General features: G+C 44.2%; 2 protein-coding genes across 4 annotated transcripts in view; one reads left to right on the top strand and one right to left on the bottom strand.

Annotated features, from left to right (window-relative positions):
* LOC127576531 (gastrula zinc finger protein XlCGF71.1-like) overlaps positions 1-21,254 on the bottom strand; it is a 25,180-nt gene extending 3,926 nt beyond the window's left edge. Inside the window, exons 1-2 of one of the 3 annotated variants that reach the window (XR_007957246.1) lie at positions 21,181-21,254; positions 19,703-19,891 (exon numbers count right to left, since the gene is read on the bottom strand). The gene's annotated coding sequence lies outside the window, so the exon portion shown is untranslated. The remainder of the gene's footprint in view (positions 1-19,702; positions 19,892-21,180) is intronic. The other 2 variants (XR_007957247.1, XM_052027031.1) reach the window with 2 other exon arrangements.
* LOC127576530 (zinc finger protein 229-like) lies at positions 21,238-27,625 on the top strand. Its single transcript, XM_052027030.1, has 2 exons — positions 21,238-21,374; positions 26,640-27,625. The coding sequence occupies exon 2, from the start codon at positions 26,730-26,732 to the stop codon at positions 27,513-27,515; it is 786 nt and encodes a 261-aa protein (XP_051882990.1). The 5' UTR covers positions 21,238-21,374; positions 26,640-26,729; the 3' UTR covers positions 27,516-27,625.

Genomic DNA, 27,625 nt, shown 5'->3' with positions numbered 1-27,625 from the left:
CACTTTGCCATGGTATTCACTGGGGGAAGGACATGGAGCATAGTGAGAGCATGCTAATCTCCCAGGGCATTTCGACATTGAGAAGGAGGTGGTGCTGGGTCCCTTGAAGATCATTGAGGTGGATAAATCACCAGGACCTGATGGGATATATTGAAAGAGGCAAGAGAGGAGATTGCTGGGGATTTGACAGAGATCTTTGTAACCTCACTAGCAACAGGCGAGGTTCCAAAGGACTGGAGAGTAGCTGATGTTGTTTCCTTGCTCATGATGGGAAACAGGGATAATCCAGGAAATTACAGGCCCGTGAGCCTCACATCAATGGTAGGGAAGCTACTGGAGAGGATTCTTATGGATAGGATTTATGCACAGTTGGTAAAACGTGGCCTGATTAGGCACAGCTAGCATGGCTTTGAGTGGGGCAACTCCTTCGTAAATCTCCTCTGCACTCTTTCCAGCTTAGTGGCATCTTTCCTATAGCACAGTGACCAAAACTGAACACAATATTCCAAATGTGGCCTCAAAAATGTCTTGCACAACTGCAACATAACATCCCAACTACTATACTCAATGCTCTGACTGATGAAGGCCAGTGTGCCAAAAGCCTTCTTCACCAGCCCGTCAACCTGTGACACAACTTTTAGGGAACCATGTACTTTTACTCCGAGGTCCCTCTGTCCAAAAACATTCCCCCCACCCCTCTGCACCCCCTGGGCCTCACTGTTCCCTGTCCTATCCACATTTGTCTTCCCAAAATGCACACCTCGCATTTATCCAAATTAAACTCCATTTGCCAGAGCCAAGGACTTCTGCAGCTCTTCTAATCATGATCCCCCTGTAATTCCTGGTAACCATCTTCACTGTCAACGACACCACCTATTTTACTAACCTTACACATTCTCATCCAAATCATTGACATTGACAACAAAGGTTGATATAGGTTGATATAGGAATCCAGGGCAAACTGCAAGTTTGTATTTGGAACTGGCTTGCCCATAGAAGACAGAGTCGAGGTGGAAGGCTGTTATTCTGGCTGAAGGTCTGTGACTAGTGGGATTGGTGCTGGGACCTTGGTTGTTTGTGATATATATCAATGATTTGGATGAAAATATCGATGGGTGGATTAGCAAGTTTGTGGATGACACCAAGATTGGTGGAGTTGTGGACAGGGAGGACTATCAAAGAATACAGCGGGATATAGGTCAGTTACAAATATGGGCAGAGAAGTGGCAGATGGAGTTTAATCAGGGCAAGTGTGAGATGTTGCACTTTGGGAGATCAAATGAAAGGATAAAGTATACAGTTAATGGTAGGCCTCTCAATAGCATTAACATACAGAGGGATCTTGGAGTCCAAGTCCATAGTTCACTGAAAGTGACTACACAAGTGGATAAGGTGGTAAAGGCGGCGTATCGAATTCTTGCCTTCATTGGTCGGGGTCTTGAGTATAAGAGAAGTGAAGTCACGCTGCAGCTGTATAAAACTTTAGTCAGACCACACTTGGAGTATTGTGTGCAGTTCTGGTTGCCCCATTATAGGAAGGATGTGGAGACTGTGGAAAGGGTGCAGAAGAGGTTTACCAGGATGCTGCCTGGATTAGCGGGTATGAGCTGTAAGGACAGGCTGGACAGACTAGGGTTGTTCTCCTTAGAGCATCTGAGGTTGAGGGGAGACCTGATAGAGGTTTATAAAATTATGAGAGGCATAGAAAGGGTAGACAGTCAGAATCTGTTCCCCAGGATAGAAATGTCAAACACCAGAGGACATGCTTTTAAGGTTAGCTGGGGGGAGGGGGCAGGGGGAGGAGTTTAAAGGCATAAGTTTTTATATGCAGAGAGTGGCAGGTGCCTGGAATGGGTTGCCAAGGGAATTAGTGGAGTTTAAGAGGTTTTTATGAACATGAAAGGAATGGAGGAATATGCCTGATAAACAGGAGGAGAACCTTTAGTGTACATCGGCATCAAGATTGTCACCGCATTGTGGTCCGAATGGCCTGTCCGGTGCTGTACTGTTCTATGATCTGTGGAAGACCATGCGTCATGGGCCTCCAGTCTGAAAAACAATCTTAAATAGAGGCACATCAGCCACCCAGTCTTCCGGCATATGCATAGAAGATGCATATGTGATATGCATATGTGATAAAAATGCATCTCACATATGCATGTAAATGCAGAAAATCACAATTTCTTCTCTAGTTTCCCACAGTGTTCTTGCATATGCTCGATCTGGCCCAGAGATTTATCTACCTACATACATCTTAAGACATCCCATGCTTCCTCTGCTGTAATATGGACTATCTCAAGTTCCGAAGCCTTCATGCCTTTCTCCATGGTAAGAACCTCGCCCATTGCCTGTGGCTCCACATAAAGATATTTTGGTCTTTGAGGGGCCCTAGTTACCTTTTTTTCCCTCAAATATACTCATGGAGTGACACTGAGGATAGGGAGAGCAGTGCCGGGCATGCTAATATGCTGGGGCACTTTGTGATCAAGAAGGAGGTGGTGCTGGGTCTTTTGAAGAGCATTAAGGTGGGTAAGTCCCCAGGGCCTGATGGGATATTTATTGAAAGAGGCAAGAGAGGAAATTACAGGCTGGTTAACCTCACATCAGTGGGAGGGAAGCTACTGGAGAGGATTCTTAGGAATAGGATTTACATGCATTTGGAAAAACATGGCCTGATTAGGGACTCAGCATGGCTTTCTGCAGGGCAGGTCAGGTCTTTCAAATTTGAGCTTTTTGTCTTACAAATTTGAGCTTTTTTGAAGAGGTGAGGAAGATGATTGATGAGGGTAGGGCAGTGGATGTTGTCTGCATAGACTTTAGTAAGGCATTTGACAAGATTCCTCATGGTAGGCTGATCCAGAAGATTAAGATGTGTGAAATCCACGGTGACTTTGTACTTTGGATTCAGAATTTCTATGCAGCGTCAGAAGCTGAGGACAGATTTGTTGGAAGTTTATAAGACTATGAGAGGCATTGATAGCAATAGACAGTCAGAATCTTTTACTCATCTGCCACTGACGACACAACCACACCTCCAACCTTTGTGTCATCTGCAAACTTACTAACCCACCCCTCCACTTCCTCATCCAAGTCATTTATAAAAAAAAATCACAAAGAGCAGGGGTCCCAGAACAGATCCCTGTGGAACACTACTCACCAACCTGCAGGCAGAATATGCTCCATCTACTACCACCCTCTGCCTTCTGTGGGCAAGGCTATTCTGAATCCAGGCAGCCAAGTTTCCATGGATCCCATGCCTCATGACTTTCTGGATGAGCCTACTATGGGGAACCTTGTCATACGCCATATACACCACAGCCACTGTTCCATCTTCATCAATTTATTTATCACCTCCTTGAAAAACTCAATTAGGCTTGTGAGACACAACCTGTCCCTCACAAACCCATGCTGACTATCCCTAATAAGACCATGCATCTCCAAATGCTCATAAATCCTGTCCCTAAGAGCCCTCTCCAATAATTTGCCCACCACTGATGTAAGACTCATTGGTCTATAATTCCCAGGAATATCCCTATTACCTTTCTTGAACAACGCAACAACATTTGCCATCCTCCAATTCTGTGGTACCACTCCTGTGGCCAGGGAGGATGTAAAGATCACCATCAACACCCCAGCAATCTCTTTCCTCGCTTCCCGTAGTAACCTGGGGTATATCCTGTCCAGCCCAGGCAACTTATCTATCCTAATGTTTTTCAGGACTTCCAACAGTACCTCTTTCTTAACTTCAACATCCTCTAGAACATTAGCCTGTTTGATGCTGATCTCACATCTGTCAAAGTCCCACTCCCTGGTGAACACTGAAGCCAAGCATTCATGAAGGACCTCCCCTATCTCCTCCACCTCCAGGCACATTTCCCCCCTTATCCCTGAGCAGTTCTACACTCACTCTAGTCATCTTCCTGTTCTTCATGTACATGTAGAACATCTTGGGGTTTTCCTTAATCCTACTCGCCAAGGCTCCTTCTAACTCTCCTAGGTCCCTTTGTAAGCTCATTCCTGGCTACTTATAATTCTCAAGAGCCCAGCCTGATTTTTGCTTCCTGAACCTGAAGTATGCTTCCTTCTTAGATGATCTTGGGATCCCAGCCCACAGATCCCTGAAAGTGGTCACTAGATAGGGTAGTAAAGAAGGCATAGAGCAGGCTTTCCTTCAATGGTTGGAGCATTGAGTATAAGAGTAAGGAAGTCATGTAGTAAGGAGTAAAGGCAGATTGACGAGGGTAGTGCAGTAGATGTGGTCTACATGGATTTTAGTAAGGCGTTTGACAAGGTTCCACATGGTAGGCTTCTTCAGAAGATCAGAGGGCATGGGATGCAGGGAGGCTTGGCCTTGTGGATTCAGAATTGGCTTGCCTGTAGAAAGCAGAGGGTTGTGGTGGAGGGAGTGCATTCAGATTGGAGGGCCGTGACTAGCGGTGTCGCATCGCTGTTCTGGGACCTCTGCTTCTCATAATATTTATTAATGACTTGGATGAGGGGGTAGAAGGGTGAGTTAGCAAGTTTGCAGATGACACAAAGGTAGGTGGTGTTGTGGATAGTGTGGAGGACTGTCGAAGATTGCAGAGGGATATTGATAGGATGCAGAGCTGGGCTGACAAGTGGCAGATGGAGTTCAATCCGGAGAAGTGTAAGGTGGTACACTTTGGAAGGACAAACTCCAAGGCAGAGTACAAGGTTAATGGCAGAATTCTGGGTAGTGTGGAGGAGCAAAGGGACCTGGGGGTTCATATCCACAGATCACTGAAAGTTGCCTCACAGGTGGATAGGGTAGTTACGAAAGCTTATGGGACGTTCACTTTCATAAGCCGTGGGATCGAGTTTAAGAGCAGCAAGGTAATGATGCAGCTCTAAAAACTCTGGTTGGACCACACTTGGAGTACTGCGTCCAGTTCTGGTCGCCTCATTATAGGAAGGATGTGGAAGCGTTGGAAAGGGTGCAGAGGAGATTTACCAGGATGCTGCCTGGTTCGGAGAGTATGCATTATGAGGAGAGACTAAGGCAGCTAGGGCTTTACTCTTTGGAGAGGAGGATGAGGGGAGACATGATAGAGGTATACAAAATATTAAGAGGGATAGTGTAGACAGCCAGCGCTTCTTTCCCAGGGCACCAATGCTCAATACAAGAGGGCATGGCTTTAAAGTCATGGGTGGGAAGTTCAAGGGAGATATCAGGGGGAGGTTTTTCACCCAGAGAGTGGCTGGTGCATGGAATGCGCTACCTGGGATAGTGGTGGAGGCAGGTACGTTGGTCAAGTTCAAGAGATTGTTAGATAAGCATATGGAGGAATTTAAAATAGGGGGATATGTGGGAGGAAGGGGTTAGATAGTCTTAGGCGTGGTTTAAAGGTCGGCACAACATGGTGGGCCAAAGAGCCTGTATTGTCCTGTACTGTTCTATGGTTCTATGAGTATTGCATGCAATTCTGGTTGTCCCATTACAGGAAGGATGTGGAGGCTTTGGAAAAAGTATGGAAGTGGTTTACCAGGATGCTACCTGGACTTGAGGGTACGAGCTATAAGGAGAGGTTGGGCAAAGTTGGGTTATTTTTTCTGGAGCAGCAAGACCTGAGGGGAGCCTGATAGAAATAAAATTGAGAGAGACATAGCTCGAGTAGATGGCCAGAATCTTTTTCCCAGGGTAGAAATGTCAAATACTAGAGGTCATGTCTTTAAGGTTAGAAGGGCAAAATTTAAAGAATGTGTTTGGGGCAAGTTTTTATTTTACACAGAGATGCATGGAACAGGCTGCTAGAGCCATGGTGGAAGCAGATACGATTGTGTTTAAGAAGCTTTTAGATAGACACAAGAATATGCAGGGACTGGAGGGATATGGATCATGTGCAGGCAGGAGAGATTTAGTTTAATTTGGCATTGTGTTTGGCACAGGCAATATGGGCTGACGGGCCTGTTCCTGTGCTGTACTGTTCTATGTTATAAATTTGGCAGTCTTACCCTTTTACTCCAGTGAAACACTTACACCATGTGCCTCTCCTTCTCAAATGCCTCCCATTGCTCCAAGACCTTCAGGCAGCTGTTTCCAATCCACCTCAAATCAATCCCCAGTTCAGTAAAATTTGCCAAACCTCAATTACACTCTATACTTCTACTTTTTCCACTGAATTACTGAATTTTGATTACCATAATTCTACTCATGCGTCTTCTACCTGCCCAGCTTCATTCCCAAAAAATGATTCCAGAATTGAAGCACTTTGTTGCACTTGCTACATACTGGTTAAAAAATGTTCACCTGAATGCAATTTAGAACTTCAATGCCCTATTTTTCATTCTAGCTTGAGCTTTTACACGTCAGAAATTTGCTATTCAAAAATTTGTTCTTCAACTCATGGAGCTTCATTTAATGTTCCTTCTAACAGTTCATGCTTTCACCCAGCTGTGTTAATTTTTTAACCAAAGTTAACACCACTACCTCACTTTTTATCCCGTCATAACTTGACACTCATCCAAACTGCGGATAATTTATAATAGCCAATTAATATGGCAATGGGTCTTTGGGATGTGGGAGGAAATGCAGAACCCAGCAGAAATCCATGCAGTCGCACGGAGAACCGTGCAAATTTCACACAGATGGCACCCAAAATCAAGATCAAAACCAGATCCCTAGAGCTGTCAGACAGTAGCACTAACGGCTGCATCTTGCTGCTACCTGCTATTCACAGCTTTGAGGTGCTCTGCTGCCATACCTCATTATGGTCAGACCAGCTAACTAGCAGACAACAGAAGCTAAAGTAATTCCTTTAATTTTTGAAATATCACAGAATGGCCACAGTATGGAAGGAAGCATTTGGCTTGTCAAGTCCGCACTAGCTCTTTGTCAGAATAATATAGTTGGTGGGCCCAGAAATGGACACAATAACCCGTGTAGTTGAAAAAGTGTCTTATAAAAGCGCACCATAACTTCTTTGCTTTTGTACCCTATTCATCCATTTGTAAAGCCCAGGATCTGATTGCTTTTTTAACCACTTTCAAAGAACTATGCATATTCCTCCAGATCTACCAGTTCTTGTATTTCTTTTGCAATTATGCCTTCTAGTTTATATTGCCTCTTCTTATTCTTCCTACCAAAATGTAACACTTCACATTTCTCAGTATTAAATTCAACCTCCCACTTATCCACCCATTCTACCAGCCTGTCTATTTCCCCTTTAAAAAATGTATAACTGACCTCCTCACAGTTCACTGTATCTCCAAATTTTGTCACCTGCAAATTTGGAAATTATCCTCTGCACACCCAAGTCCAAATCATTGACATATATTAAAAAATGCAATGGCCTACTACCAACAGTTGTCCCTCCAGTCAAATAGCAACCTTGGACTAAAACTATTTTTTGTGACCTAGTCAACCTTCCGCCCATGCTGCTATGGACCCTTTAATTCTATGGGCTTTAATCTTGATGGCAAGCTTACAATGTGGCACCTTTTCAAATCTCTATTGGACCTCCAAATAAAATGCAACAACTGAACTTCCCTCTTGGTCCTCTCTGTAACTTCATCCAAACACTCCAGTTAGCCATAATTTGCCTTTAAAATGTCAATGCTGGATTTCTCTAATCATTGAAGCATGGAGCAGTACAGCATAGGAATAGGCCCCTCGGCCCACAATGTCTATACCGATCATAATGCTAAATTAAACTCGCATGTGCCTATCTAATGCCTTTTAAGTGTTGTTATTATATCTGCTTCCACTACTTCCCCTGGCAGCACATTCCAGGCACCTTCTGTGCAAACTAACTTGCCTCATAAATCTCCTTTAAACTTTCCCCTCCTCATGCAAAGTTACGCTCACTAGTATTTGACATTTCTATCCTGGCTTCCTAGATGTTTCCCTCATGATATATGCTCCACATGACTTGGCTCATTTAAGTCCAGCAATGCTGCCATTCCCATCAGGAAAGACAGCGAGTTTTTCCTATCAGTAGGCTAGCAGCAAGGAGGAGGTGTAGCAGCAGCAGTGATAGTTTAAGAAGCCAGGGTTCAGGTGAGAGAGTGAGTTTTTCCTAACCTACCTGCAGCATATAAAAATGAGGAAGGTTCTAGCAGGAGTGGCCATTTTGAGAGGGGCTGTGTTGAGGCTGAAGTGCTGTTATTCAGGTCAAAGTGCAGGGCTTCGGTGAGAAAGGTGAGTGGTGACCAGTTTAGGATTGTTTTTTCTCTCAATCTTACGGACTTGGTCGAAGGGAGTAGTCTTAAAGGTTATGGATGCTATGGCTGGCGCATGGTCCTCATGTAGGATGTGGGAGACTGAGGATGTTTCTAATGTCCCTAATGACTATACTTGTAAGAAGTATGGTCCAGCTCATGGCAGACCATTTTGAGCAGTTGGGAGTTGTGGATGGACTTGCTGTGGAGCATCCAGGATGCATGGAATACAGTACATTTAGTGAGCTGATTACTCCCCAGGTACAGAGAGTGGAGATGGGTGACCATCAGGAAGGGCATTCAAAGCAGGCAGGTAGTGCAGGAGTCCCCTCTCTAACAAGTATACTGTTTTGGAAACTGTTGACTGTGTTGTCAACCTTTCCTATCCATGTACTTGTCCATGTGTCTTTTAAATGCTGTTATTGTTCCTGTCTCAACCACTTCCTCATGCAGCTCATTCCATATACGCACCGCCCTCTGTGTGAAGAAGTTACCCCTCAAGTCCCTTTCACCTGAAACCTATGCCCTCTGGTTTTTAGTTCCCCTTCCCAGGGAAAAAAACTGTGTGCATTCACCCAATCTATGCTCCTCATGATTTTAAACACCTTTATTAGGTCAGTCCTCTGTCCCCTGTGCTCCAGTGAATAGAGTCCCAGCCTACCCAACCTTTCCCTTTAAGTCGTGCTCTTGAGTCCTGGCATCACTCTCGTAAATCTTCTTTGCACTCTTTCCAGCTTAATGCATCTTTCCTAAAACAGGGTAACCAAAACTGAATACAATACTCCAGGTGCAGACTCACCAACATCTTGTACAACTGCAACATAACATCCCAACTCCTAGACTCAATGCTGTAAATGATGAAGGCCAGTGTGCCAAATGCCTTCTTCTTTGCTGGGTGTGCATTATATATCTCTCAACAATCAACAGGAGATAGAGGAACAAATATTTCTGTTAGAAGATTCCAGCATTTTCCTGTTAGACTGAAGGGCAAGGCTGGCAGGATTGGGGAACCCGGATTGACAAGGAATATTGAGGCGCTAGTTAAGAAAAAGGAGGCACGTGTCAAGTATAGGCAGCTGGGATCAAGCAAATCGATTGAGTGCAAGGGACAGAACACAGAACATAGAACAGTGCAGCACAGCGTAGGAACAAACCCTTCAGCCCACAATGTCTGTGCCGACCATGATGCCAATTTAAAACTGCATATCTGTCTGCATGTGGTCTGTATTCCTCAATTCCTTTTCTGTTGATTTGCCTGTCTGGATGCTTTTTAAACATTGTTATTGTATCTGCTTCTACTACCACCCCATGGCAGTGCATTCCAGGCACCTACCACTCTCTGTGTAAAATTGCCATGTAAATATCCTTTAAACTCTCCCCCTCTCATCTTAAAGCAATGGCCTCTAGTATTTGACATTTCCATCTTGGGAAAAGACTGCCTATGCCTCTCATAATTTTATATATTTCTATCAGGTTGCCCCTCAGCCTCTGACACTCCAGAGTAAACAATCCAAGTTTGTCCGACCTCTCCTCAAGGCTATACTCTCTAATCCAGACAACATCCTGGTGAACCTCTTGTGCACCCTCTCCAAAGCCTCCAGATCCTCCCTGTAGCGCGGTGACCAGAACTGCAGACAATACTCGAAACATGGCCTGACTAAAGTTTTATACAGCTGCAATATGACTTCCCGACTTTTATACTCAACACCCTGACCGATGAAGGTAGGTATGCCGTACATCTTAATTACTACCCTATCTACTTATATTGTCACCTTCAGGGAGCTGTGGGCTTCCACCCAAAGATCCTCCTGTACATCAATGCTCTTGAGGGTCCTGCCATTTACTGCATACTTTCCTCTTACATTTGACTCCTCAAAGTGCAACACCTCACAATTGTCTGGATTAAACTCCACCTGCCATTTCTCTGCCCACATTTTCAACTGATCTCTATCCCACTCAATCCTTTGACAACCTTCCTCACGACCCACACTCCACTAATTTTTGTGTGGTCTGCAAACTTATTAATCAGCCCACCTACATTTTCGTCCAGATATACACACACACACACACAAACAAGAGGTCCCAGCACTGATCCCTGTGGAACATCACTCGTTGTAGATTACCAGTCAGAATAACACCCCACCCAGCACTACCTTCTGTCTTTTAAGGCCAAGCCAATTTTGAATCCAATCTATGAGATCACCATGGATCCCATGTGTTTTGCTATTTTGAATGAGTCCATCATGAGGGACCTTGGAAAGGTTGAACAGGTTAGGACTTTATTCCTTGGAGCGTAGAAGAAAGATTTGATAGAGGTTTACAAAATGATGAGGGGTATGGACAGTAAATGCGAGTAGGCTCTTTCCACCTAGATTAGGATTGATAAATACAAGAGGACATGGCTTTAGGGTGAAAGAGGAAAGGTTTGGGGGAACATTGGGGGAACTTCTTCACTCAGAGAGTGGTGGGAGTGTGGAACAGGCTGCCATCTGACATGGTAAATGCAGACTCACTCTTAAGTTTTAAGAATAAATTGGATAGATACATGGACGGGAGAGGTCTGGAGGGTTATGGACCGGGTGCAGGTCAATGGGACTAGCGGAATAAAGTTTTAGCACAAACTAGAAGGGCTGAATGGCCTGTTTTCTGTGTGATAGTGTTCTATGGATGTGGATGTGGAAGGCATTATTGGCCCATAGATCTCTGAAGGCGGCAACACAGGTAGATAATGTGGTTAGGAAGGCATATGGGATACTGGTTTCATTAGTTGAGGTAATGCTCCAACTTTATAAAACCTTGATCAGATCTCAGCTGGAGTACTGCATGCAGCTCTGGTCACCATGATATAGGAAGGATGTGGTTGCACTGGAGAGGGTGCAAAGAAAATTCACTACGATGCTGTCCAGGATGCAGCAGTTCAGTGATAAGGACAGACTGGAGAACATATAAAAGACTGTACAGCACAGGAAATGGCCCTTCGACAAGGATGTCTATGCTAACGATGATGCCAAATTAAACTAATCTCATCTGCCTGCATGTAGTCTATATCCCTCCATTCCCTGCATGTTCACAAGCCTGTCTAAATGCCTCTTAAACATTGTGTCTGCATCCACCGCTTCCCCTGGCAACACATTTCAGCCACCCATCACTCTCTGTGTAAAAAAAACTTGCCTCGTAAATCTCCTTTAAACTTTCCTCTCTCACTTTAAATCTATGCATTCTGGTATTTGACATTTCCACCCTGGGGAAAAAGACTGACATTCTACCCTATTTATGCCTCTCATAATTTTTATATTTTTCTGTCAGTTCACCCCTCAGCCTCTGGTGTTTCAGAGAAAACAATCCAAGTTTATCCAGTCTCTTTATCGCTAATACTCTCTAATTCAGGCAACATTCAGGTGAAGCTAGGTCTGTTCTCCCTGGAACTGAAGAGGTGAATTGATTGAGGCATATCAAAATGTAAGGGACATAGGTAGGGTACATTGCAGGAAACCTTTCCCAAAATAGCAGAGGTACATAAAACTAGAGGACACAGATTTAGGGTAAGAAGGAAGAGATTTAGAATGGATATGATGCAGACCTTCTTCACCCAGACAGTGATAAGTGTCTGGAGTGCACTGCCTGAGAGAGTGGTTGAAACAGGGTTGCTGACAGTGTTTGTGTCCAGATGACCATTTGAATTACCTAGGCAGAGAAGACTAATGGAACAAGTGCTGGGAGATGGGATTAATACGGGAAAGGTGCCTACTGGTCAGCATGGATGAGCTGGGCCAGATGGCTTGTTTCCTTGCTCTGACTCTATGACCCAAAATGTACTAATCAAGAAAACTCTTCAGAACATACTTCAGAAATTCCTTTCTCTCTTTGCCTCTTATGCTATTGCTATTCAGCCTATATTTGGATGGGTGAAATTCCCTACGGTATATTATTTGCATATCTTTGCAAATCTGCTCCTCAGCATGCTTCCCACTATTTAGCAGCCTAGGGAATAATCCCAGTTGCGTGATTGCACCTCTATTGTTGCTTATTGCCATACAGGTAGATTCTGTCCTTGATTGTTCTGGCACTATTATTCACCTTAAGCAATACTGTTTCTCCCCTCCTTTCTACTATTCCCTATGTATAATGACCATCTCATCTCCAGGAATACTTAAGACACATTTATGCCCTTTCTTGTAGCCAAGTCTCTATTTTTGTCAGGTGGAGTAACAGTATTAATTAGCGTGAATATGACAGTGCCGGATGAAGCCCATCCCAGGAATCAATCTGGTGAGTCATCTGCGGGGCTCGTCTGTGCCTCTGCAACCGGCGGGCCCCGTCTCTGTCTCTGCAACCTACAGGCCCTGTCTCTGGTGTGTTGCTCCAGGTTCCAGCATCTGCAGAATCTCTTGCATCAATCTGGTGAAATTTTGTTGCACCACCTATTTTGCAAGAATAGCTTTGAGAGCATCAAAGAGGCTAGGTATGCTGTGGAGAGTGCCTAACCTTCTGACACCCAAAACCCTTTGCCAGCACCTACAAGGCTAAAGTCAGGAGAGTAACAAATACTCTTCATTATCTGGATGAGTGCAGCTCCAAAACTCTCAAGATGCTTGACACCATCTGGGACAAAGCAGCCCACTTGATTGGTACCCCACCCATCACCATAAATTCACTCCTTCCCGACCTGTGCACAGTGGCTGCTGTGTGTACCATCTACAAGATGCACTACTATTATTCACCTTGGTGACTTCTACAGCAGCTTCCAAACTTGTGGCTTCTCCCACCAAGGACAAAGACAGCTGGTGTGTAAAAACACTACCGCCTGCAGGTTTCACCCCAAGTCTCACACCATCCTAACTTCTTTCACCACTGCGTCTAAACAGAGACTCACAGAGTTATACAGCATGGAAACAGGTCCTTCGGCCCAACTCGTCCATGCCAACTAATTTGCCTACCTGAGCTAGTCCCATTTGCCTGTGTTTGGCCCATATCCCTCTAAATTTTTCCTATTCATGCAGCTGTCCAAATGACTTTTAAATATTGTAACTGTACCCAGCCTTGGAATTCCCTCCCAATAGCACTATCTTTACCAGAAGAAATGCAATGGTTCAAGAAGACAGCTCATCCAACCTTCCCAAGGGTGAAGTGTAATAAAATCTGGTCTTGACACTGATGCCCAGATCCTGAAAAATAACTAAATAAATTTTTTTAAAAATCCTTTGTTGGGTTAGAAGATCAGAGGACCAGAGACCGGATATAATATTCCATATGTAGTCCAAACAGGGTCTATGTACTTCTGGTAACACAGTTTTACACTTGGATGCAAATCCCCTTGCAATAAGTAACTTTTGCTTTTCTAATTATTTGTTGAAACTACATGTTAAGTTCAAGTGATTTGTGTACAAAGACATCCAGGCCCCTCAGAACACCAAACGTCTTTCAATTTCACGCTACTTGAAAAGTAGTCTACTTTTCTATTTTCTCTACTTCATATTTTTCCATTTGCCACATCCTTGCCCATTCACTCTAGCCAAGTTATAACTCCTTGAAGCTTCTCCCAGCTTTACATCATCAGCAAGCTTTGACTTATTACACTGTATCCTCTCATCCAAACCATTGACACTGTCTGTGAACAGCTTGTTCCCAACAACACTGCTCATAGCATCCTAACTCAAAAATGACACATTTATCTTTTCTGTCTGTTAATCTATCATCAGTATATAACCCCAACTCCCATGTACTCTAATATCCATAATTTTTAAAAGTTTGCACCTTTTTGGAAGTCCAAAAGCCACACCTCCACCATCTCCCCTGTACTGAATCACAGAATCTTTAGGCCACTGAGCTCATCGTACCCCTGCCCACTCTCCTCAGAGCAACCCACAAGCTCTACCTCTGACCCTTCTCCATACACTTGCAAACTTTTCTCGCCACATATTTTTCATTTCTTTCTTGAAGGCCACAATGGAACCAGCCTCCACCACATCTGCATACAGTGCATTCCAGATTCCAACCACACGCTGTGTAGAAGAAGTCCTTCTTCACGTCACTTTTAATTCCCTTTTATTTTATACCTGTGACCTTGAGTCCTTGACTCCTCCACCAAGGGGAATAGCCTCACACTACCCACTCTGTCCACTTTATTTTACTAGTATTGGAGAGAAAACTGTCCCAGCCTCTAATCTATCCTTATAATTGTAGCCCCTCATCCCAGGAACCATTCCCATAATTCTTTTTCTGAACCCGTCCAGAATGATGTGACCAGAATTGAACACAATACTCCGAGGGCAGGCCAGTGTTTTAAAAACATTCAGCATGATTTCTCTATTTTTGTACTCTGTACCTCTATTGATAATAGCCCAGAACAAAGATGCCTTTTCTCAAACTGCCTTACCACTTCCAATAACTTGTACACCTGCACCCCCAGGTCATTATGTTCCTGCACACTGTTTATAACAGTATTCTTTACTCCACACTGCCTCTCCTCATTCTGCTACCAAAATATATCACCTCAGATTTCTCTGTATTAAACTTTATCTGTCACGTGCCTGCCCATTCTACCAGTCTGCTGCAATGAACAAGTGAGTAACATTTGCCACTCTTCAGTCCTCTGGGACCACACTAGTGTTCAATGAGCATCGAAAAATGATGGCAAGTGATCCCTCGATTTCCTCCCATACTTCCCTCAAAATCTTAGGATCTACCCCATCTGATCTTTGTGACTTAGCTACTTTAAGTTCAGTCAACTTTTCCAGTATCTCCATGCAATCAATTTTAAATATATTTACTGCCTCAACCAGCCCCTCTTTCATAGGAGCATAGAAAAACTACAGCACAATTCAGGCCCTTCAGCCCACAAAGCTGTGTTGAACATGTCCCTACCCTAGAAATTACTAGGCTTACCCACAGCCCTCTATTTTTCTCAGCTCCATGTACCTATCCAACAGTCTCTTAAAAGACCCTATCGTATCTGCCTCCACCACCGTTGCCGGCAGCCCATTCCACGCACTCACCACTCTCTGAATAAAAAACTTACCCCTGACATCTCATCTATACCTACTTCCCAGCACCTTAAACCTATGTCCTCTTGTGGCTACCATTTCAGCCCTGGGGAAAAGCCTCTGACTATCTACCCGATCAATACCTTTCATCATCTTATATACTTCTATCAGGTCCCCCCCTCATCCTCCGTCACTCCAAGGAGAAAAGGCCGAGTTCCCTCAACCTGCTTTCATAAGGCATGCTCCGCATTCCAGGCAGCATCCTTGTAAATCTCCTCTGCACCCTTTCTATGGCTTCCACATCCTTCCTGTAGTGAGGTGACCAGAACTGAGCACAGTACTCCAAGTGGGGTCTGAACGGGGTCCTATATAGCTGCAACAATACCTCTCGGCTCCTAAATTCAATTCCCCGATTGATGAAGGACAATACACCATATGCCTTAACCACAGAGTCAACCTGTGCAGCCACTTTGAGCGTCCTATGGACTCGGACCCCAAGATCCCTCTGATCCTCCACACTGCCAAGAGTCCTACCATTAAGACTATATTCTGCATCATATTTGACCTACCAAAATGAACCACTTCACACTTATCTGGGTTGAACTGCATCTGCCACTTCTCAGCCCAACTTTGCATCCTATCTATGTCCCTCTGTAACCTCTGACAGCCCTCCAAACGATCCACAACACCCCCAACCTTTGTGTATTCTGCAAACTTACTAACCCACCCCTCCACTTCCTCATCCAGGGTGTTTATAAAAATCACAAAGAGCAAGGGTCCCAGTACAGATCCCTGAGGTACACCTCTGGTCACCGACCTCCATGCAGAATACAACCCTTCAACAACCACTCTTTGCCTTCTGTGGGCCAGCCAGTTCTGGATCCACACTGCAATGTCCCCTTGGATCCCATGCCTCCTTACTTTCTCAATAAGCCTTGCATGGGGTACCCTATCAAACGCCTTGCTGAAATCCACATACAGTACATCTACTGCTCTTCCTTCATCGATGTGTTTAGTCACATCCTCAAAAAATTCAATCAGGCTTGTAAGGCAGGACCTGCCCTTGACAAAGCCATGCTGACTATTCCTAATCATATTATACCTCTCCAAATGTTCATAAATCCTGCCTCTCAGGATCTTCTCCATTAGCTTACCAACCACTGAGGTAAGACTCACTGGTCTATAATTCCCTGGGCTATCCCTACTCCCTTTCTTGAATAAGGGAACAACATCCACAACCCTCCAATCTTCCGGAACCTCTCCCGCCTCCATCGACGATGCAAAGATCATCGTCAGAGGCTCCGCAATCTCTTCCCTCGCCTCCCACAGCAGCCTGGGGTACATCTCATCCGGTCCCAGCAACTTATCTAACTTGATGCTTTCCAAAAGTTTCAGCACCTCCTCTTTCCTAATATCTACATGCTCAAACTTTTCAGCTCGCTGCAAGTCCCCACTACAATCCCGCAGATTTTTTTCCGTAGTGAATACTGACGTAAAATATTCATTAAGTAACTTCGCCATTTCTTCCAGATCCATACACACTTTCCCACTGCTGCACTTGATAGGCCCTATTCTTTTGCATCTTATCCTCTTGCTCTTCACATACTTGTAGAATGCCTTGGGGTTTTCCTTAATCCTGCCCGCCAAGGCCTTCTCATGCCCCCTCCTGGCTCTCCTAATCTCCTTCTTAAGCTCCTTCCTATTAGCCTTATACTCTTCCAGATCTCTAACATTACCTAGCTCTCTGTACCTATTGTAAGCTTTTCTCTTCCTTTTGACTAGATTTATTATAGCCTTTGTACACCATGGTTCCTGTATCCCCTCGTGACTCCCCTGTCTCATTGGAACATGCCTATGCAGAACTCCACACAAATATCCCCTGAATATTTGGCACATTTCTTCCGTACTTTTCCCAGAGAACATCTGTTCCCAATTTAATCTTCCAATTTCCTACCTGAGAGCCTCATAATTCCCTTTACTCCAAGTAAACGCCTTTCTAGTCTGTCTGTTCCTATCTCTCTCCAGTGCTAACGTAAAGGAGATAGAATTATGATCACTATCACCAAAATGTTAACCCACTGAGAGATCTGACACCTGACCAGGTTCATTTTCCAATACCAAATCAAGCACAGCCTCTCCTCTTGTAGGCCTATCCACATATTGTGTTAAGAATCCTTCCTGAACACACTTAACAAACTCCTAAACCCCTCACTGTCTGGAGATGCCAATCGATGTTTGGGAAATTAAAATCCCCCATCACAACAACTCTGTTATTCTCACACCTTTCTAGGATCTGCTTCCCTATCCACTCCTCAATATCCCTGTTACTATTGGGCGGCCTATAAAAAACACCCAGTAAAGTTACTGACCCCTTCCTGTTCCTAACCTCCACCCACAGAGACTCCGTAGACAGTCCCTCCACAATGTCCACCTTTTCCGCAGCCGTGACACTATCTCTGATCAACAGTGCCACTCCCCCACCTCTTTTGCCTCCCTCCCTGTCCTTTCTGAAACATTTATTCAACCTTCACTGTTTATTTGGAAACACTCTCTTCCCTGCTGAAGATAGATGCAAACTTCTCATTTAACATCTCAGCATTCATGTGCAAGTTCCTATTTTTGACCTTAATAGGCTTCACTCCTCCATGTATTTTGCTGCACTTGACCTCTCTATATTGATGTGCTTTTCGAATACCGTTTCTCAGCTCGTTTTGCCAAGGATGTCCTGGCAACATCCTTGTAAATCTTTTTTGAACTCTTTCCAGTTTAATCACATCCTTCCGATAAAAGGGTGACCAAACCTGAACACTATCCCCCAAATGTGGCCTCACCAACCTCTTGTATAATCACAACAAAACCTCAACTTCTATATTCAATGCCCTGACTGATGAAGGCCAGCATGCCAAACGCCTTCTTCATTGTCCTGTCTACCTGTGACTCCACTTTAAGGGAACTATGCTTTGTTTTGCACCTATACTTCTACAACAGTACCCAGAGTCCGTTCATTGTAAAAGTCCTACCTTGATTTGTCCTTCTAAGATATAACATTGCACTTATCTGAATTAAATTTCATTTGCCTTTCCTCAGCCCACCTACCCAGCATATCAAGATCCCGCTGCAATTCTTGATACTCCTCTTCACTGTCTCTGACACCACTTATTTCAGTGTCATCTGCAAACTTACCAACTATTCCTCATATATTCTCATCCAAATCGTTAATATTGATGACAAATAACAATGGGCCCAGCACTGACTCCTGGGACAGACCTCCAGTTTGAGAAACATCCTTCACCCATCACCCTCTGTTTCCTACCATCCAGCTAATTTTGTATCCAGTTTGTTATTTCTCCTTGGATGCCACGCAATCTAACCTTCCAGAGCAGCCTACCATGCAGAACCTTATCAAAAGCCTTATTGAAGTCCATGTGATGTGCTGCAAGGATCGGTGCTGGGTCCACTGTTGTTTGTCATTTATATAAACAATTTGGGTGAGAATGTAGTTGCATAGTTAGTTAGTTTGAGGATGCCACCAAAATTGCTGGTATAGTGGACAGTGAAGAAGGCTGTCCATGATTACAACAGGATCAAGATCAACTGGGAAAGTCCGACAAGTACGAAGTGGAGCACTTTGGTAAGTTAAACCAGGGCACGTCTTACACAGTAAGTGGCATTGCCCTGGAGAGCGTTGTAGAACAGAAAAGCTAAAGGGTACAAGTACATAGTTCCCTGAAGTTGGTGACAGAGGTAGACAGGATAGTGAAGGCGGCATTTGGCATGCTTGCCTTCATTGGTCAGGGCATTGAGTAGAAGAGTTGGGACGCCATGTTCCAACTATCCAAGATGTTGGTGAGACACACTTGGAGTACTGCATGCAGTTCTGGTTGCCTAGCTATGGGTAGGATGTCATTAAGCTGGAAAGGGTATATTTTGGACCTTAACTTATGACTGGAATCAGATGAACTTCCTCTAAACAGCCTCTCCCAATCAATCTTTGCCAGTCCCTGTATATTGCCTTTAAAATGTGTCTTGCCTCAATCTAGGACTTTAAATTGCAGCAGGGCCAGTCCTAATATTTTCCATAACTATTTTACAACTAATACAATTATAGTCGCTGGTCACAAAGTGCTCTCCCACTAACAATTCAGTCACTCTCCCTATCTAATTTCCCAGTGGGAATTTGAGTGTTGTCCCTCTCTATTTGGGCCATCTCCATATTGCATGAGAAAATTTTCCAGGACACATTTAACAAACTCTGCCCCATCCATGGCCTTAACACTATGGCAGTTCCAGTCAATTAAGTAGTTAAAATCTCCTGCTATTACAAGCCTATTATTCTTACAGCTATCTGTAATCTCCCTCCATATTTACTCCTCTAATTATGCTAACTATTGGTGGGGCCTATAGTAAAATCCACCAAAGTGATCACCTTATTTCTAAGTTCCACCCACATAGCCTCACTGAAGGATCCCCCAGGAATATCCTCCCTAGTACTGCTGTGATCTTCTCGTTAATCAAAAATGCAACTCCCCTTCCTCTCTTACCTCCACCTCTATGACACCTGTCGCATCTGTTTCTGCTTTTATTTCAGATTTCCAGCATCTGCAACTTTTTATTTTGATTTTCATTTACTTAAGGTGTCTTACTGTATTCAATTCCAAGGCCCAGTAGGGGAGTTTTTTCTTCAATGGAGTGCAGCCAGAGTTAAGACTGTAGCATCATGGATGGCTGGACTGTAATGGGAGGGAAGAGAACGGTCAGCAGAGCAATAATTAGAGAAGTCTCTACAGGTGGGGGAAAAGACAGGTATTTCTGTGGTTGCAGAATTGATTCAAAGATGAAATATTGCTCCCTGGTGCCAGGGTTAAGGATAGCATTGAGCATCTGCAGAACATTCTGGAAGGAAAGAGTGAACACCCAGATGTCATGGTCGATGTCCACATCAACAACATATCCATCAAGCAGACTTTAAGGAGTTGGAAAAGAACTAAGAATCAGAAATTCGAAGGTGGAAATATCTAGTGAGTACAGAAAAAAAAGATGGCACAGATAAATGAGTGGGTGAAGAGATGGTGCAGGAGGGAGGGAAATTAGCATCAGTTCTGGGACAGGTGAGATCTAAAGAGGCTGGAAGGGTTGCAGCTCAACTGAGCTGGGTGGTCAGTGTTCTTATAGGAAGGTTCACTGGTGCTGTGGGTGGAGGTTTAAACTAATTTGCCAGAGGGTTGGGTAGGTAGCACTGAAACAGAGAAAGAAAAAAAGTAAAAAAAAAGGGATTGGAAGAGATAAATAGCACAAGAAGAAGCAATTGGAAATTTTTATATGGGACCAGGGTCAGTAAATGAGAATTAATCGCATAGAATTATGAGGTCATAGACTCATACAACACCCTTCACTTGGTCCGTAGCCAACCATGCCTTAGCAATTCAAGTGCTTACCACATACTCCTTAGACATTCACAATACCTGGCTCCACCACCTTCTCAGTCAGTACTTGGCAGATTTCAGCTACCCTCTAGGTGCAAAAAGTATTCCTCAGATTCCCTCTAAACTTCTTGGTCCTCACCTTAAACCTATACACTCTGGTCTTACATATCTCTTACTATATCTCCTACCTATGCCTCTCATAGTTTTGTATACCTCAAGTCTTGTTGAGATTTTTTTAAAAATCATCTATGATTCCATTGAACAGCAGAGTCAGCAGACGAACCAAATAGCCTCTCCCTGCTAACTCTTCCTTTGGAAACCACCCAGAAAACTCCCACCCCCGATCCCAAATGGGATCCAGCCGGAGCTGAAACATGGAAACGCGCAGGCGCGGGAAAACCGGTCGCCGGAGACCCGCCTCCCCGCGCGGAGCATGCGCGGTGCGACTGCAGGAAACTAAGGAGGGCGAGTGTGGCCCTCGGTAATGTCGAGAACATGACTCAGGCCTCTAATCAGGGCGGCAGGGCCTGTTCGAGTGTCAGAGAGTCCCCGGCATCCTTCAACCTACGCTACAGCGCCTCTCCCACCCTACGCACCAATTCCTAGTTGTTTCTCCTGTTTCCACTGAGTCCGACTCACGACAAAGGACAGGAACCAAGGCGCTTCCAGCATGCACCGCGACCCAGAGAAGCATGCGCACTCTCCGCCGGGAGAATCAATACACTGGTTTGAGCGGTTGCTACGCGCAAGGAATTGTGGATTCTGCGGCAGTCATTAGTCGACAGCATTGGTATGCGTTTCATTGTACGTTGTTCCCGATTTCCGATCGCATCAGCTGCAATTACCATTATATTCTGCCTGTGTTTCATTTTCCTATGCCGGAATTTTTTTTTCTCTCTGGTGTTTTATGTCCTATGGCGTGCCTAGAACCGAATCTACAAAATGTAGTAATGGAAAACCAATAAAACTGCAGATGCTGGAAAGAAGTGTCGTGGACGTAAGTGAGTAGGACTGGACCGGGGGGTGGGGTACAGGATCGAGTCATGATAGGGAGAAGTAAGTTCGGTAGGGTAAGAACAGGCTGAAGGTAGGGCTACATGATTAGTCCAGACGGTGTTTAAAAGGACATGTATTGTTTGAGGATAAGTATTTCTTTGAAGGCTTATGGTCCAATATTTTTTTAAAACTGATTCTTCTGCTGTTTTCATGACTAACAAGAGCAATATTTATTTCCAACCTGTAAATGATGGTAGAAAGCTGCCTTCCACTGCTGCAATTCATCTAATGGAAATACCGGCGTATTAAGGAATTACAGGATTGTTAACAAGTGGCAATGAATTCATGTGAGGATGGTGTTTGGGACTGGAAGAAATCATGGAAAGTTAGGAGGTTTCTTGGAAAAAGAGCACTTGGTCTAATTCCACCTTCCAGCACTTGGTCTGTAGTCATGCATGTAATGGCTCTTCAAGTACACATCTAAGTATTTTGTTTCCTCAACGTCCTGTGAACCAATAAAAATAACATGATCCAAATGAATATTTTCCCACCACGAATCTTGTTCAGTCCTTGCAAAATCTTCATCATTTTTCATGTAATGAGGTAACCAGAAATATATGTTGTGCTTAGGCTGTGTTCTAACAGTCCTACGAAAATCTACCTGGTGTTTTATTGAGTGCCTTGGCTAATAAAGCAAAGCACCCCATATTCTTTTTTAACTTCCTTATTCTGCTATCTTTAAAGATTTGTGGACATGTACTCCAAGGTTCTGCTGTTACTTTCCACTTTCATTATCTCCCTATCTATTGGGCTTTATTGTATGTCCCCAAAAATCTAGCTTTTTGCTGAATTGAATAACATTTGTCACCTTCCTGTCCACTTGCCCAGATCATCTATATCCGTCTGGAGTTTAAAGCTGCAGAGTCATATAGCACGGAAACAGACTGCTCGGCTCACATCTGTGCTGACCTTTCTGTCCATCTACACAAATCCCATTTACTCACATTAGGACCATATCTGGCAATGCTTTGCTTATTTAAGTACCTGCCTAAATGCCTCTTATACATAATGTGTATCAACTTGCACCACCTCTTCTGGCAGCAGTCCCAGATATCAACTGCTCTATGTATATTAAAAAAAAATACCCTTTCAGATCCCCATTAAAATTCAACAAATGGAAACTATTTATATTCTCTGTAAACTTAATGCTCTCTAGATTTGTCTAAATGATTAATATACACTGGAAAAAGTAAGGGATTGGGGCCTATTGCACTCCTATCTAACTTCCAATTGCAAAAATACACATCAATCATTACCCTTTGTTTCCTATGATTGAGCTAAATTAGGAGCCAATTTTCCACATTCTCGTGTTTCACAGACCGCTGATTTTTACTAGTGACTTCAAGATGAGCCTTGCTAAAATCCATGTGGATGATGTGAAATATATTGCCCTTGGAGATTCTCCTAATAACATTTTGTAAAAAAAAAATGTTCTATCAAGTTCATCACAAAGCATCTTCTCTCAACTTCTCTTAACATGCTCTCTGCCCTTAGTTAATCCTTAAAGGAAGGTTTACATAATCCATTAAAATATATTCCAATAAATTTGTTCACCATAAAAGTTAAACAAACTGACCTGCAATCACTTGGCATATCCATTTGTCCCATATTAATAAAAAAAATTGCAGATGATGGAGGTCTGAAACATGGAAAGTGCAGGAAACCCTCAGCAGGTCAGGCAGCAGCTGTGGAAAGAGAAACAGTTAACATTTCAGGTCGAACACCCTTTGTCAGAACTAGGAAAAGGTAAATTCAACTTGCAGAGTTGGAGAGGAATGGATAGGTCAAAGGGAATATTTGTGAAAAGGCTGAGGCCAGGCCCATTGGATTCATGAGGTCAGTTTGACATTGATGATGCTTCTTTGTCTATGTTATGTGTTGCTAATAGTAGGGCTGTGGGACATGCCAGTAAGTTACAGAGATAAACTGAGCCAATTTCATAGATGGATGACTTACAGTAAAAATATCCAGATCTGATATTGACAGATAGACTTTCACCTAAAGTTAGACAATTTATTTTGCCTGGAAGCCTTCAGTGTGCCTAGACATATGAGGTGTTCTTCTTCAAACTTTGTCTGAGACCACAAACAGATCAGTCAAGTAGAAGTGGGTTGGTGAATTAAAGTGGTGGGCAATCAAAAGCTCGGGGCCACTCCTGCAGACTGATTGTGAGTGCTATACAAAACAATCACTCAGTCTTCAATGTGAGGAGGTCAGACTATGAACATCGAATGCAGTACACTAGATTGGTAGTAGTGGAAATGAATTGCTGCTTCAGCTGAAAAGACAGTTTGGGTCCCTGGATGGTGGAAAGGGAAGAGATAAAAGGACAGGTGTTGCACCTTCTGTGCTTTCACACAAAGATCTGTAAGATGTGAAGTAGTTGGTGCGGCAGTAGAGAGGACCAGGAAGTCATAAAGGGAATGATCCCCTCAAAATGCAGGAAGTCGAGAGGAAGGGAATAGGTGTCTGGTGGTGAAATCTTGTTGGAGCTAGTGGAAATTGTGAAGGATAATCAGTTGAACGCAGAAGCTGGTGGGGTTAGAGGTGATGCCCACCGGAACTCTGTCCTTGCTTTGCCCAGGAGAGGGCTTGAGAGCAGATGTGCAGGAAACAGATGACATTTGGTCAAACACTCTGTCTACTATGGTAAAGGGGAAGCCACAATCAGGAAGAAGAAAGATGTCTCAGATGCACTTGTGCAGAAAGTCTCATCATCTGAGCAAATATACCAGATACGGATGAACTAGAAGAATGGAATGGACTCCTTGCACGAGGTGGGGTGGGGGAGGAAGTGTTAACTTAGCTGTAGGAGTCTGTATATTTATAATGGATGTTTGTGCTGGTCTGTCTTCTGAGATGGAGAAGGAAATCCAGAAAGGGGGAAGGGAAGAGAAGAGTCAAAGATAGGCCATGTGAAGTTGAGAGCAGAGTGGAAATTGCAGCAAGAGTAAAAGACCATTCTACAATTCATGGTGACTGCAGATGTCGGATCTGGAACAAAAAATAAACTGCTGGAAGAACTCAGTGGGTCAAGTAACATCTGTGGAGGGAAAGGGATGATTGACTTTTTGGGATTCATTTCTGCATCAGATTGAGAGTGCAGAAGTAAGATAACCAGTACAGGGAAGTGAGAGGGAGGGGTGAGATGGAGATTGACAGGTGATAGGTGGAAAAAGATGTGGGGGTGGTGATAGGTGGTTAGAGCCAGCTTGGGATGGGGCAGTGATGAGACAGAAGCTGGTAGGTTATTCATGGACCAGATTTGGGGGGGGGGGGAGGGAAGGGGAATGATGGGCAGGTGGGGGAGGGGGAGAGGGCAGTGCTGAGTCAGGCTGGTTGGTGATCGTTGCAAACTAAAGCAAAGAGAAAACAAAAATTTTCAGGCAGATGGAGCTGGGTGAAGCAGGGTAGAGACAAGTTGGTAGATGATGGGTGGAAACAGTTAAGGGAGGGATGATGAGCAGCTGGAACCAGGTGGGGAAGAGGATAGGATGGTGAGGACTATTCACTCCACCAGTCTCCGCATCCCACATATCATCCTTTGCCACTTCTGCCATCACCAGTGGGATCCCACCACCAGCCACATCTTCCCCTCTTTCCCCCACATTCTTCTTTCTGCAGGGACCACTCTGTCTGTGACTTCATTCCCACCACCCCTCCCTGTCCCTTGGCACTTTGCCCTGCAAGCCAGGGAGGGGCAACACTTGGCCCTTTCCCTCCTTCCCCACCACCATCCAGGGACTTAAACAGCCCTTTCAGGTGAGGCAAAGGTTCACTTGAACCTTCTCCAACCTGGTCTATTGCATTTATTACTCACTATGTGGCCTCCTCTGCATTAGCAAGACCGAATGCAGACCAGGTAACTGCTTTCCAGAGCACCTGTGCTCTGTCTGCAGTGGCCATCTTGAACTTCCAGTTACATGTCATTTTAATTTACCCTTTTAATTTACAAGCTAGAAGAACAGTACCTTGGGGAGCCTACAGCCTAATGGTATCAACATTACATTTTCCACTTGCAGCTAACCCACTCCCACCAGTCTACCAAGGTTCTCTGTCACCTTTTCCATCTCTCCCCCCATTACCTGGACATCATCCTCTCCCACCTGGTTTCAACCGCCCATGATCCCTCCCTTTTCTGGTTCTACTTATTACCTACCACCTATGTCTGTGGGCTTCCCACCATCCCCCCCCCCCCTCCATTTGGCTCCATCTGCCCACTCCTCCCTCTCACTTCTATGGACAGGCTATCTTCCCTCGATGCGCTCAGTTCTGATGCAGGGTCTTGATCTGAAAGGTCATCAATCCCTTTGCTTCTACAGATGCTGCTTGACTCGATGAGTTCTTCCAGCTGTTTATTTTTTTGCATCCTACAGTTTGTGTTTATGACTGCAAAACGTCAGTCTGCTGCGCTTACTGTAGTATCTCCTGTAGCTATCACTGTCTTTATCTTTCTCCCTGTGCCTCCCTTGATGGAATGATATTTGTTCTGGCTACACCCTCGGGGGAACCCTCTTTCCCCCATTCGTATTCAGGCTGAATACTGATTAGAAGGTTAAGTGCGCTCAGTGGACTATAAAATTATTTGTCTGGCCTTTTCTTTTTGCCTGGTGGTCATCCAGTCCCCCCTTGCACTCTCTTGAGCTGCAAGTTGATCACTTCATTAAATGTACTGTCTGCAAAATAATTAGTTTGCAGCACACGAAGACAATTGTGTTATCTTGCTTGCACTTCCTTTTATTTTAGATCTGAAGGTTGCCAGTTTGGGAAGCATAGCTAAAAGTCACATCATGTTATTGAGGTATACATTTCCTCTCCTTCATCCTCTTCCAGCTTGCTCCCTACTCCTGAAGAACATTGACAAACTTTTTCATGATTTTTGTGAGAATTTGGCGTCTTTCATAATCACAACATTATCATATTCTTTTTGCTTGTTTCAGTCTTTGTTCTTTTGTGCAAACTCTCGTTCTCTTTCTCCTGCTTTAAATTCACTTTATAGGGTTTCAGAAGGCAAAGATTTGCAGACAAACATCAAGAAGTGGCATTGTCACTTGATCCATTGAGACTTGAATATTGTCAGCCTTTGAACATGGAAGCAAAAAGCACCATTCAGAATGGGGAGAAACCGTACACGTGTTCTGTGTGTGGGCGAGGCTTCAGCCGAGCATCTGGTCTGTCAAGGCACAGGCACAGTCACATTGGGGAGAAACCATGCAAGTGTGGAGATTGTGGGAAGGGATTCAGTTACCCCTTTGAACTGGAAATTCATCGACGCAGTCACACTGGGGAGAGGCCATTCACCTGCTCTGTGTGTAGCAAAGGATTCACTCATTTTTCTGCCCTGTTGAAGCATCGGCGTGTTCACACTGATGAGAGACCTTTCAACTGCCCAGACTGTGGGAAATGCTATAAGAGTTCAGGAGAACTTACATGCCATCAGCGTATTCACACTGATGAGAGACCATTCAGGTGTTCTCACTGTGGGACTGGATTCAGGCGATCATCTGACCTCACTGTGCATCAGCGCACTCACACTGGGGAGCGGCCATTCACCTGCTCTGAGTGTGGAAAGGGATTCCCTCAGTCATCCCAGCTCACAGCTCATCAATTAGTTCACACTGACCAGAGGCCCTTTAAATGTTCTGACTGTGAGAAGAGCTTTAAAAGCAAAAAGGTTCTGCTAACACACCAACAAGTTCACACTGGGGAGTGGCCTTTCATCTGCTCTGTGTGTGGGAAAGGATTTGCTCGTTCATCACACCTCCAGAAGCACCAACGAGTTCACACTGGGGAGAGACCATTCTTCTGCTCTGTGTGTGGGAAAGGATTTGCTCAGTCATCCACACTACTGAGACACCAGCGAGTTCACAAGTAATTGCTGGGGTTGGACTCTGCTATTAACCACATAAGAAGTGACTGCTATTCATTGGGTTTTTGTCTTCGCATTTTGCTGGACTGAAGTTTAAGGTTTTAATTAAATATTAA

The sequence above is a fragment of the Pristis pectinata genome, chromosome 12 (assembly GCF_009764475.1).
Source record: "Pristis pectinata isolate sPriPec2 chromosome 12, sPriPec2.1.pri, whole genome shotgun sequence".
In the NCBI taxonomy this organism is placed as follows: Eukaryota; Metazoa; Chordata; class Chondrichthyes; order Rhinopristiformes; family Pristidae; genus Pristis; species Pristis pectinata.
The sequence above is the reverse complement of the archived record's forward strand: the minus strand, read 5'-3'. Positions and strand labels throughout refer to the sequence as shown.